The 14,095-nt window shown below is 28.6% G+C and overlaps 2 protein-coding genes across 2 annotated transcripts in view; one reads left to right on the top strand and one right to left on the bottom strand.

Annotated features, from left to right (window-relative positions):
• LOC143912906 (tachykinin-like peptides receptor 99D) overlaps positions 1–14,095 on the top strand; it is a 212,264-nt gene that overhangs the window by 134,186 nt on the left and 63,983 nt on the right. The window lies entirely within an intron of this gene.
• LOC143913738 (odorant receptor 85f-like) lies at positions 3,120–9,167 on the bottom strand. The gene is made up of 5 exons (XM_077433716.1): positions 8,773–9,167; positions 3,725–3,828; positions 3,545–3,645; positions 3,318–3,479; positions 3,120–3,179 (listed from the first exon to the last, which is right to left on the bottom strand). The coding sequence occupies exons 1-5, from the start codon at positions 9,165–9,167 to the stop codon at positions 3,120–3,122; spliced, it is 822 nt and encodes a 273-aa protein (XP_077289842.1).

Here is a 14,095-nt window from a genome sequence, read left to right as displayed (position 1 = left end):
TATTCGAAAACTTAAAGTCTTTATCATACCTATGTACATATGTATATGTATGTAATAATACGAAATAATGATCATCTCCAAGTTTTTAATTTATTTTAATTTATAGGATTTGGACTCGGATTTATTAAAACGACAGACGATAAATTGTGTCCGCCTGGATTTTTTTATATTATTACAAATTTATCTCCAAAATTTTTACGATATATTCAGATAACGATATCGTTATATAACTGAGCAATTATAGACAAATATATTTGAAGTACATTCATGGTGGATATTTGTTGAAACCCCATTACATACAGTCATATTGAACAAATTCAATTACATTGTCATTTTAATTGAATTAAATACCTGTGTTTGAATAACCTATATATTTGTTTTTATATGTATATTAATTTTTATAATAAAAGATTGGTGTAATAGCGTAAACATTTATTTATTCCAATTAGAATTACAGTCTAATAATTCGACTACCGAAATATACAACTTACATATACATTATACATATATTTGTGTGAGTATTAATAAAATTTATTATATGAGCATTAAGTAAGCATGTAGTTAAATGCAATTTTAGAAATATTTCTGCAATATAGTATTTTATACCCGTCAAATAATTCTTATAAAATGAAATTTAAATTTACTTCGAATCCATATACGTATTATTAAAATTGTAATAAAAGATTGGCTTGATAATGCAAACATTTATTTTTTCCGTTTTAAATTCTCGTAGTCTAATCAATATACAACTTACTTATCTTTAAGGATTTATATGTATTTTAGTCTGTTTGAATCAAGAAGAAAAAAATGACACACGCTTGAAATGAATTAAAATTTAATTTTCCATTAATAAAACAGAACATTAATTTAATTTTTATCCATTAACTTGAAGATTATTTAATTATACACTTCCGTTCATTTGCCGTAGCATGGTAAAATACGAAATAGCAGTACTCATAATCTAAAATAAATAAAAAATTAAATTAACAGCAACCCAAATGTTTTTAATTACATATCATTAGTGAAACGTATCAACGACGTAAATCCACATTATTTGTTTAAATAATTTAAAAAGTTCAAAATAAAGGTTAATGAATTTAATTTAATTTTGGATTTACGAAGTTCATAAGTCAGTGTTATATTAACAGTGGTTATATTACAATTGAATTATTCAACTTACTCCTGAAAACGTTTCCAAATATATTGTCGTCAACCCCAATGCGATAATTTCAAGGGGACGATTCGAATGTACTAAAAATATTAGTATCTAAAGTATCGCCATTCCATTCTAAGGATACGAAATTTTCAGGATTATTGTATTTATTAAATGGATCACCTGGGCAACGACAATAGCGTTCATAGAATAATAATTTAATCTCCCAAATGAGTTTTTTCAAAATAATGACCTATTTAATTGCCTTTTTTGTTCAAAAGGAGTGCTTTCATTTAATTCCATCTATATCTTTTATTCCCGATTTGAAGATGAAATTAATAAATGTACAAAAATCACACTAAGTAAAGTATAGAATAGCTATTTATTATTTTACCTTTGCTGGTAATTAATTTTGTTTGCAGAATATAACGAGTGATATGCGAAATGTTTGTGTTCGCAATTACACTGCTGCTGTAGGTTGTGTTCTAATTTTCTCGCGCAACTTTGCGGTTTAACAAATGAGCGTTTTCATCTGATCTAAGACACTTTAATTAAATCACGAGGTACGGCCAACACGCAACTTTGTTCTGGTTCGATTAATTCAAACATAAACTGTGCAGTTCCATTTAAATGATTAAATTTGGCGTGGCGGTCAGAGATCAAATGTGACTCAATTGTATGCACATAGATGTTACAGTCAAAGTGTATTTTTAGTTGTCATATATTCCAACTGACGTTTAAGTAATTCATATTCGAATACAAATCAACTATTAAATTATAACTCTACAAATACAAATACACTTTCAACAATGTGCGACAGTTGTAATATAATATCTTTGAAAATTCTGGTGTTTTTACGAATTATTTAGAATTAATTGATGCGTCAATATTTGCTAGGTATTACGAATTATAGTAATGAGCATGGTATTACGAAAACTCTAAGAGTAAATTTAAAACAAAAATGTGACTTTTATTTTCAGTCAAGTGACGTTATCACGAAAGCCTAACCTTTCAATCTAACCTGGTACCAACTTATATTTTCAGTTATAATATATTTCGACCAGTTGGAATGTAATTTGCCATATGAATCAACTTAGTAATGGTAATAGAAATAAATTCAGGTCAAAAATTAGTAGTCAAAATATATTGTTTGCGTATTTCTAAAGATTGACGCATTTGCAATGTCCGGGTCAAAATAAGATAAAAAAGAACATAAGATAAGGCACGTTATAAAGTTGAAAATCATTCGCAGACCCTTTCTAAGAAGTATGCACATTAGGTATAAAACCCGCTCATTCTAATATAGCATTCTAAAGAGCAGTGACTGTAAACTATTTGAAAATATTCGAAAAAAAAAAATTTTATAATAAAAGATGTTTTATAAAATTTCTTAATTTGGTATTTTTTTTGAGAAATTCACGAGAAATAATTCTCGAGAAGGAACACCTACATGGAATATATTCCAATAGTGAATTAGACATATATTACTCAAGGTATTTAAAATGAAATATACCAAAAAAAATAATTTATTAATGTACATACATACATATGTTTATACCTAGTATATGAAAGTGCATAAGGAAAAAAGATTGTCTTACAATACATAAATATAAATTAAGTTATAGTAGAAATATATTTAATTTCACTTCAAAATTCTTTTATTTATATCGAAAAAAATTGCAAGCACTAAATTGCCTTTTGGGAACTTTTCAATTAAGACACGTCACAATACGTGTAAAAACACTGGAATTGGTTTGAAACTAGAAGCAAAAGTTGACACACGTTCGAAATTTCTCTAAAGCCCAAATTAAAAATTTTCCACACCAAAAACTAGCTCCGATGGGAACATTTCGTGAATCTAATTTATTTGTGAATAAAAATTCAATTTTTGGCTGGTCAAATTGCACGTTGAAAAAATCAAATAAAAATTGTGTTTTCCATCCATCAGCGTGAAAATTGTGTTAATTTATACGCTTTCGTTCATTTGCCGTATCATGGTGAAGTAAGAAGCCGCAGTACTCATGATCTTAAATAAAAAATTAAATCAAATTACTCCAACATAAATATGTATATCATTTGAAAATGAAGAAAATCATGTTTTGATATAATGCTAATATCTTAGCGGGATTTTATTTCACAATTTAATTTTATAACTTTATCTTACTGCTGAAAATGTTTCCATAGATATTATCGTCAATCCTAGTGCAGAAATTTCGAGAGGACGACTCGAGCGTATTAAAAATATTTGTAAATCTCTTTCAATGGTATTGTGAATATCAAAGCGTTCCCAGTTACAGGAATAGCAAGCATCTCCTACCAATTTAGCCTAAAAATCACATAAAAAGTACTTTCCATACAATTTCGAACGAAAAACTTATTATATATTTATACCTTTTCTGTGTACATTGAACCAATTATACTTGGAATTAAAAGTTGAACGACCGCTCCACCAAACAACATCACAAATAATATTTTAATTTGTCCATTTTCAACTCCCTGAAATTGTGATTCTATTATTTACTGTTGAAAGTATTAGGTTTGTTTAAAATTACACAGAATTTTGGTTGAAACTCACAACTGCGATTTGAAATCCGGTCATACAAAGTACTATAGAGGATAAAAGCATTTGAGCAAATAAAGCTACTCCAAACACATCCATTGTTTTATTTCTCATACTAGAAAGATAATGATAATATTATATATATATATATATATATATATATATATATATATATATATATATATATATATATATATATATATACATATGTATATACATAATAGAGGTATTATGTATGTGTTTCTAGATGTGTGTATGTGTAATGTGTCTGTGTGACATAACGCTCGCTGTATTATAATAGTCGTTAATAATAGATAATAGATCTTCGAAAAACTGTTTGCTACCAATGTTTCCTCTAGACTAATAAGTCTCTCAGCATTTAGCGCCATCTATTGAAAGTTATTTCAATAAATAATGAGTTTATTATTTTTTCTATTGGTGCTTATTGTTTATACTAGTGAATAGCCCGATGAAACATCATCGCATGGGTATAAAATTATTTATTTTATTATTATTATTTATTACCGTTATTTTCGTAGACTCTCATAGATAGTTTTCAATTCTTTATTTGTAATAATTTTCAATTCTTAAAAATACGCAGACTCCCATAGAGAGTTTTCAATTATTTATTTAAAGACTTCCTATTTTTTTCTATTATTATTAGCTATCGCCCCGAGCGATACTGCAAATCGAAATCGATTCACTCGATCCATGACACCCGACCACTCCCGACCTCTCCCGACTACTTCCGACTTCTTCCGACAACTACCGAAGATATGACTCCGTTTTGATTGGTTGTCCATACGTTCTGTACGATTAGTGAATATTAACGTTATTTAGAGCAGTCTTTATATCCGTATCATGGTGTACTGGTCAGCGTATATTGATCTGGGCGCGATGGGGGTAGGTTCCAGTCGGCGTCCTGGAATTGATTTTATTTTTAAAATATCGCTAAAATATAAATTAATTTCAATTTCAATAATTTCAATTAAAAATATATATTTAATTGTTTTATATGAAAAGAAAAAAAAATGGTTCAAAACTTCGCTAAATGAAATTATTAAAATTACGTTTTTTTATATGGCGAGAAGGAATATTTCAATTAATGTTTAAAAAAAAAAGGCAAAATGAAAAATTGGATTTGGCGCGATGTCCGAGACCATTAGCTCATTAGATCCATATTCAGGCTATTTGGGGTGATCGGTTCGAGTCGCGACAAAGTCGTCTCGCCGAAAAATGAATTAATCGATTTTTATCGATTCGTTCATTATGTTCGGCGAGAGTTAGGACACACACACACACACCCACACACACACACACACAGATTACCGTCTTTATATATATGATGATGTACACACAGCGCAAAGCGAAGCTTATCAGTTGCATCACATGCAAATAACGATATATTTTAAAAGACTAGGAAAGGAATTTAAAATAACAGTTTTCGTATTACTTTCTACAACTCCTCTTCATCAATATGCAGCAAAAAAAAGCGATTTCGTCAATAGATAACATTATGGGGGGAATCATTGTAAATTTGGAGTAAAAATGAACATTTTTTTTATAGCTGGAGTAGATTTCATAAATCAAAAAATCGATAAAAATGGATTTTTTTTCTTCTTCAAGATTTTCAACATATCAAGGGGACTTCAAATAATAGTAGGGAATACAAATAAAAATGTTTTTTTTTATAATTTTTTATATTCTTTAAGCTTTTCAACATATCAAGGGGAATATCAACATATCAACATTTCGATAGACCAAGTTCATTTAGTTTATATTGAACTGTTCTAAGGCTTACTGTTTTTTCCAACTTAAATGAACTCAGACCTAATTTCTGACGCAGTTTTGAAACTGTTTTGATGTAAAATTCTCTTTAAAATCCGTTCGTCTCGAGAAGTCAGTTTTTTTGCCATTTTTGCTCTTTCGACGGGTGTTATGTCCATTGTTTTTTTATACTTCTTAAAAAATATAGTTATTGTAGGTAGAATGTGTCCCCGTTCATCGATAAATTATTTTTTTAACATTTGTTTTAATTTTTACTTTATCTATGTACGTAATAACAATAGATGAAGTTTTTTTTATTATTAACTTAATATGCCATAACCCATGCGTTGATATTACATCGGGCACAACACTAGTGTATTATATTTGCATAATACAGTACACTCTCGATTATCTGGGCTAATGCTGGGGAGGAAGGGCACGAATAATTGAAAAACACGGATAATCCGAATCATCAAATTTTGACTTGGTTTCGAATATAAGAACATAATTACAACACAAATTTTTGTTTCATAATATTAATACTCATTATTTATTAAAAAAAACGCTCATAGTTGCATTCTCTTCAGCGAGTGGGTGGCGGAAATGCAAAAAAATAAGGCAACTTACCATTAGACGTCAAAATGATCAAAATTGTAGAATTTTTTAAACGCGTTTATTATGATTATTTTTTAACATCGTACTGGCAGATTTGATTTAAATATGCATTGTTGACCAAACCGCTCAAAGTTTCAAAACGATCGGAAGAATGAATAATATCAAATCCAAATGTTGTCAGACAAGCGAGCGAAGGCAAACATACATAGAAGAGGCTTGTAAAAAAATATTTTTAAAATAGCTAAATATGCCCATGCGTTATATAACCCATGCGTTGATATTACATCGGCCACAATACTAGTGTATTGTATTTGCGTAAAAACATGTTATTACGACCGATCGGTGCACATTGAGAAAAATATAATAGATCTTACTCCAATATACGTTGGTGTCTTCTGATGATGGCCCTCATTCTGTGTTTGAGTATTTTCCTCATTTCACTATTTGTCATTTCAGCTCCGCTAAATTTGAACAAATCCTGAAAGTTTAATTTTATAATGTCAAACTGTCCCACCATGTGGACGATGAATTGTATCAATACATTCAAGTAACCTGAAATGATTAAAATAACTTAACATAATGGATGTTTTTCATTGGCGAATTCAAGTTTGATACTTTGTTTCCAAAAATACCGTAAAATACGATTAAATTTGCCACCATAGACACAAATTCCACAAATAATAATATTTCATATGCTGGCGTTTCATTAACATCACAGTAGGGTAACCATAGTGGAAAAACGTGAGGTCTTAGCCTGCCTACGACGTATTCTTGAATTAATATTTGGTATAATAATTCGAGGATTGTCTTCAACATATAAGAGCCGACTATTGAAATAGATACAAAAATCCACACTATCGCTAGTTTCCATATAAGTATTTGATTTTTGAAGAATATTTTCCTGAAATATAAGAAAGTATTGTATATAAATATTTTACTTGGTTCAGTTTGTTGAAATACATACATATACATACATACATTAATATTAAACATCAATCAATTTTTTTTTTAATTTATACCAGGTAATCTCAATGCCAGAAACATTATACATTTGATACAGTAAATACATATTAATAGCACCCACAGAGACACTATTGTCAATTTTATAAATTTGCAGCATTTTATACAATTCAGCGAAATTCGAGATTTGCGAGAAAATGGGTAAAGTTGCCAATTTGTTAGAGCCGATTCAATGAAAATCAGATAAATTGACAAACTCTGATAGGAAACGATCGACCTGAGGTCGCAAATCCAAGGTCTGACCAGCAGAAACCAGTTGGATTTGAACCCGTGACCACTTTGTTCAACGCATTATATGCTAACCACTGTTCTATTCTGCTGTTTAAATATAACACTGTTCGACACGAAAAATGGTTCAGAGACGAAATATGACTTTTATAAATAGATCTATGCCCAGTAATCACGAATCTGGTAATAAAAAATGTTGATTGGCTCGAGATTCAGAGATATATGTGTTTTATAAATCACGCGATTTTTCTATATCTTGGTGTTGTTCGGTCGATGTCTCAAAATCTGTCAATTTCAAAATGAATATTGGAATCTATAGTCGGGTATTTTGTCTTCCAGTTTTAGCTTTCAAATCTCTCTAAGTAGTCATCCAGTTCAAATCAAAAGTCAAAAGTACGTATTTTCACTTTGGATTTTTTCCCACTGCTAATACTATTATATATTGAGTTTTTTCTATTGAAACATGTTTATTGAGATAGCGTTCTGAGCACACTATTTTTTGTTTTCGTTTAAAAGGGTTAATCGGAAGTGTGCTGAACTTTAAATCGGTAAAATTGCGAGCAAAAAGCTCGTACTAGTGTTTACTCGTATTTACACGAATCTGAATTGAATTAATAGGGATAATATATTAAATTATCTTTATATGAGAATTAAATAAAATTTCACTTAAATTCAAATCATATTTCGACTATTCTTGTGAATTAATAACAAAAATTCTATTGATAACTGGCTTACCTCGATAAAATAAACGAATTTTTGTTATTAATCCGTTCTACTTCCGGTTGTCGGATTTTTTTATTACTTAAAATCACCATAATTATTATAAAAAATAATTTTGAAAAAAATACTACTTCCGGTTTATGAATTTTGACCAAAACTTTATCAGCTTCAAGTTAGTACATAAAGAATACAAATATAAATTACAGCTCGATACGTTCAGGGGCGTGGACAGAATCGTGGTCGCAACATTTTTTACCTTTCTAAGACACAATAATCCCACTTCCGGTTTATTAAATTTAGTTATTTGTTTTTATCACATTGATACAAGAATCATACTTGAATTTTTTCGTGAAGAGCACACATGTTTAAGGGGTCGAAAAAAATAAAACTGCCAGACTGACAGTACTACTTCCGGTTTAGGTAAAAATTTTCAAAAAATATTAAGGTATAATATTTATAATTTCTATTACATGAAAAAAAAATTACTGTCTGATTGGGTTAGTGGTTTGAGAGATAATTTAATTAAAAAACTTCCAATTCCGGTCAACTTGAAAATTTGAAAATTTTACGTCGTATCGATAAGAATCTCAGCAACTGATACTAAGGTTCAGTTTGATAGGAGTAACGGTGTACAATAAATCCCCAAAATACACAGACACACAGTAACATACATATAATACATCTGTATTCAGATGTATTATATAAATACCTTTCACCATCAGTGGCTTGATCCATTTCAATGAAATCTATTTCTATAATATCGATGACATGTCGCACACTCTTCGACTTAATCAGCAACATAATCTCTTGCAAAAACATAAGTTTAACAATAGTGCCATATGTCAAACTTTCAGACATTTCCGACACATCCTTAATTACAACACAGTGAAAAGCGTTCGTAAACATGAAATATAAATCTAATGCCAACAATGATATGTTAAATATTGGACTTAATAATCTAAACTTGGACTCTTTATTGTTAAAAAAAACTCCATTGCTGATCAAATTGAACTTCAGAATGGAATGGAAATCGTACGCTCTAATATATTTTTGGTCGATATTGAAACTACGCTTGTTAAATATGTCTTTGAACTTCTGCAACATTTCTAAATTCCTGAGAGAAGTGCAATAACGTAATACTTAAGACGATGTCAGAAGCTTTATGAACGCTTTAGACGCTTTCAGAAACTACTGTCGTTGCTGAGGAAAGCTTTCCCAACTTTGGTAAAAACATAATTTTTACTGAAAAGTCATTCTTATTTTAATTTTTTTTTAAGTTTTTCAATTTCTGATTTGGATGAAATAGTATGCATTTTGAGTGCCAGAAAATGATTTATGATGTTCCGACTTTGGGAAAAATTCATAGATTGAATACATTTTTTGAATGTTGTCTATAGTCGTCTATATCCATCTTTGAGAAATATTTATAAGGAGTATAAAAATCTAAATTATTATAATGCCACGAATCATTGCTCCTCTAACAAAATTATTGAAACACTCTACTCCTTTTTACTTTATCTATGTACGTAGTAACAATAGATGAAGTTTTGTGATCATACGAAAATTGAAGAATCAAGTTTTCGTGATCTTGAATAAGAAGAGGTTAGTGAAAAATGTGTGTATGTATTTTTGTTTATTGAACTGAAATTTCATATAAAGAAGTTTAAGGTTAATACCAAGTTATTCATAAAATTCGGTAAGCATCCGTCAACCGGAAGTGGAAGTTTACTCTGGTTCGATTTTTCTTCCACTATTTTTTGGCCCCTTAAACATGTGTGCTCGTCGTGAAAAATTCAAGTGTAATTCTTGTATCCATGTCATGAAAATATAAAAAAATCATTAAATTTTATAAACCGGAAGTGGGAAAGTAGTATTTTTTTTAAAACAATATTTCATTATTTTATTTTGACCTTTTAAATTATTATAATCTTTTTGATAATAATTGTGTATAATACTGATAGTAATTTTAAGTAATAAAAAAAATTAAAAAAAAAAAAAGATTTTAATGATTGGGATTTCAATCAAAATTATGATCCCGGCTTTAACTAATGTAAGTAAATATATATTACTAAGAGGTTGGGCTGCCTTTATATCATTACATACGTACTTACGCGGTAATGATATAAAGGCGGCCCAGGAAAGGAACAAGGAAAGGTCTTTTGACCTTTCCTTGTTCCTATTTATAAAATTGAAGAGAATTCTAATAGCTGAAACAAATAATTGCCACAACAAATAGAATGGAATGTGCTGTAAATTTAAAATAAAAATATAATTTCGTATAAAAGTATTCCAATACTCAGATTTGAGACCCCTACTTATTATACATGATTTATTTTGATAATTAAAACCATTCCACACATTATACATATTACTAGAGTAAATAAGAATTTATATTTAAAAAATCCCATATGAGAAAAACAAATTTTTCTTAACAGTTTGAAAAACGGCGATTAATTTTACCTTGACTTGATATGCATGTATGTACATACATATTTATGTACGTACATACGAATGACATTCTGCTATAAATTGGACGATACCTTAATAAAGGGTTAGTCGTGCATTAATAAAAAAAAATTGAACTAGATTAATTGAATTACAGAGCATTCGACCTTTGAGACTGACATTGCGTTTTTTCCGCTTTTTTATGTGTATTTATTTTTTTTTTGCTGAATAAATTATACCTTATAGAATCGACGAGCATTGAAAGTTTATTTGAAAACACGCGTCGAGGATTCGTTACTTTATGATTAAGATATTTGTAAATGAATGAAAATACATAATTTGTCAATAATGAATAATAAATATCAATATTCATAAATATTGAAAAGACAAGAAAAAGAGTATATTAAAAATATTAATAAATAAAAGCAATTTAAAGCGGAAAATTCTTATCAATTTTAATCAATGCTTAATATTTTAGATTTATAACAAACTGGTATTTTGATCGTTGATATGTATGTATGTATGTATATCAGTAAATTATGAAATTTCCTTTTGAATAATTCTAAAATTAATACATATGGTACAATTTTAAAGTCGTCTTTTTACATCAAATAATTTACACAAATAAAATTTGGCAATTTTCATCCATTTTTCTGTTGACTGCTGATTCTGCCATGTATAACATATCTTTATTTCCCGGATTGTCTAATTGCTATAGTGTTGGTTTCAAAATTAATTATGTACTATTACTTTTTCATATCTATCTAAAAAAATATTCGAAAACATAACATAACATAACTATATATGTATGTAATAATGTGACATAATATAATCATCTCGAAGTTTTTAATTTATTTTTATTCAGCATATTTTCTTGCCCCAATTTCATAAAAAACAGTCCAAAATAAGTCGGCAATTTCTAGTTTCCAGAAACAAAATATAACGAGTGACATGCGATATGTTTGTGTTTGCAATGACGCGCTGCTGCTTTGGGTCATGTTCTAATTTTCTCGCGCAAAATTGTGGTTTATCTAATGAACGTTTTAATCTGATTTAAGACACTTTAATTAATTTATGTGGCGTGGCCAACCCACGACTTTGTTTTGATTCAATTAATTTGAACGTTAAGTTTCCATTTAAATGTTTAAATTTGGATGTGGTCGTCAGACATCAATTGTAGACATTGAATGGTAGTATTAATTAAGAGCTTCCAAAGATATTTTCAATGGGAAACATTCAATATATTATTCGGTTTTAATAAAATTAATTAAATGAGTTTAAGTTGGGTTAGGATAGGGTTGGGACTCGGATTTATTAAAATGCCAGACGATAAATTGCGTCCGCCTGGATTTTTTTATATTATTACACATTTACCTCCGAAATTTTAACGGTATATTCACATAACGATATCGTTATAACTATTGAAACAAAATATTTGAAGTAAATTGGACAAAAATATTTGAAGTACATTCATGGTGGATATTTGTTGAGACCTCATTACATACAATCATATTGAACAAATTCAATTATATTGTCATTTTAATTGAATTAAATACCTGTTTTTGACTAACCTTTATATTTGTTTTTATATGTATGTATATTAATCTTTATAATAAAATATTGGTATACTAGCGTAAACATTTATTTATGCCAATTAGAATTCCAGTCTAATAATTCGACTACCGAAATATACAAGTCATTAAGGATTAACTTTACAATATGTCACATTATAGCTAGATAGAATTTTCAAATACATACATGTGTATATTTATGTGAGTATTAATATAATTTATTATGTAAGCGTTAAGTAAGCATGTAGTTAAATACAATTTTAGGAATATTTCTGCAATATGGTATTTTATACCCGTCAAATAATTCGTAATGGAAAAAAATTAAATTTAAATTTACTTCGAATCCATATACGCATTATTAATATTGTAATAAAAGATTGCTTTGATAATGCAAACATTTATTTTTTCCATTTTAAATTCTCGTAGTCTAATCAACATACAACTTACTAATCGTATTTAAGTCTGTTTGAATCCAGAAGAAAAAAATGACACGCTTGAAATGAATTAAAATTTAATTTTTCATTTATAAAACAAAACAGTAATTTACTTTTAATCCATAAACTTGAAGATTGTTCATTTTCCGTAGCATGGTAAAATACGAAATAGCAGTACTCATAATCTAAATTTAAAAAAAAAAATTAAATTAACAGCAACCCAAATGTTTGTAAGTATATATCGTTAGTGAAACTTATCAACAGTGTACATCCACATTAATTGTTTTGATAATTTCAAAAGTCCAAAATAAAGGTTATTGAAGTTAATTTAATTTTGGATTTACGAAGTTCATAAGTCAGTCTTATATTAACAGTGGTTATATTACAATTGAATTATTCAACTTACTCCTAAAAACGTTTCCAAAGATATTGTCGTCAACCCCAATGCGGTAATTTCAAGGGGACGATTCGAGTGTGCTATAAATATTTGCATGTCTTTTTCAATTGTATTTTTAATATCAAAGCATTCGCAATTACAGAAATAGCAAGCATCTCCTGCCAATTTAGCCTAAAGGTTGTTAAAAAATAACTGTTTATAAAATTTCTTACTAAACAGTTAGATGTGTAGTATTGTTTACATATGTATATAGGGTTCCTCGACAAATCACTCACGGACTTTACACTCAACGGTTTATAGTTTTTGATCGATGCAATGACACATGTATCAAATCATATAGAATTCAAATTAACGTATAAATTATTAGTGTAAAATCTGTGAGTGATTTGTCATGATACCATATATACAATATATAAAAAATTTATGTACAAGTCTAAATCCATGGATTAATTCATTAATTATTTAACTGTTAGTTTCGTGTTCTTCAGCCTCTCGAAATACAGCGATTTATGTAATAAAAATACTGCAGTATTTACAATTAATTGTCTAGGAAGGCGCATTATGGTCTACCAGTTAGGCCTTCCTGATATATGTATATGTATATAAAAATAATAATAATATTATATACATACATATATGTATACGTATACCTTTTCTGTGAACTTCGAACAGATGACACTTGGAATTAAAATTTGAAGCACCGCTCCACAAAAAAATAGCCAAAACACTATTTCAAATTTTCCATTTTCAATTCCCTGAAATTGCGTTTTGTATTTTTTTTTATATTGAAAGTGTTAGGTTCATGTAAAATTAAACAAGACTTTATTTTATCTCTGCAACTTGAAATCCAGTCACACAAACTAACAATGTGCTAAAAATCATTAGGTCGAATAAAGTTATTCCATAGATATTCAGTGTCTTAATTCTCATACTAGAAAGATGTATGAAGGGAATAAAACACACGTGTATGGAGGGAATAAAACACACGTGTATGGAGGGAATAAAACATAAACACCTACTAAGTAATACTTTAAATTATAATGTGATTATCAGTACATATTCATAAATGTATTGTATGTTTGTAAATAATAGATCTTACTCCAATATACGTTGGTGTCTTTTGATAATAGCCTTCATTCTATCTTTAAGCAATTCTCTCTTTTTATAGTGTGTTAATTCAACTCC

The sequence above is a fragment of the Arctopsyche grandis genome, chromosome 6 (genome assembly GCF_051622035.1).
Source record: "Arctopsyche grandis isolate Sample6627 chromosome 6, ASM5162203v2, whole genome shotgun sequence".
NCBI classification, from domain to species: Eukaryota; Metazoa; Arthropoda; class Insecta; order Trichoptera; family Hydropsychidae; genus Arctopsyche; species Arctopsyche grandis.
This window is presented reverse-complemented; position numbering and strand designations above follow the sequence as displayed.

Excerpts from the sequence above, each read along its gene's own strand:
- LOC143913738 (XM_077433716.1), bottom strand. The coding sequence starts at position 9,167 with ATGTTGCAGAAGTTCAAAGACATATTTAACAAGCGTAGTTTCAATATC. Across the intron at positions 3,829-8,772 it reads CAAGCCACTGATGGTGAAAG|TATGAGAAATAAAACAATGG; the intron begins GTATTTATATAA and ends TTATCTTTCTAG. Across the intron at positions 3,646-3,724 it reads ATTTCAAATCGCAGTTGTGA|TTGAAAATGGACAAATTAAA; the intron begins GTTTCAACCAAA and ends AATTTCAGGGAG.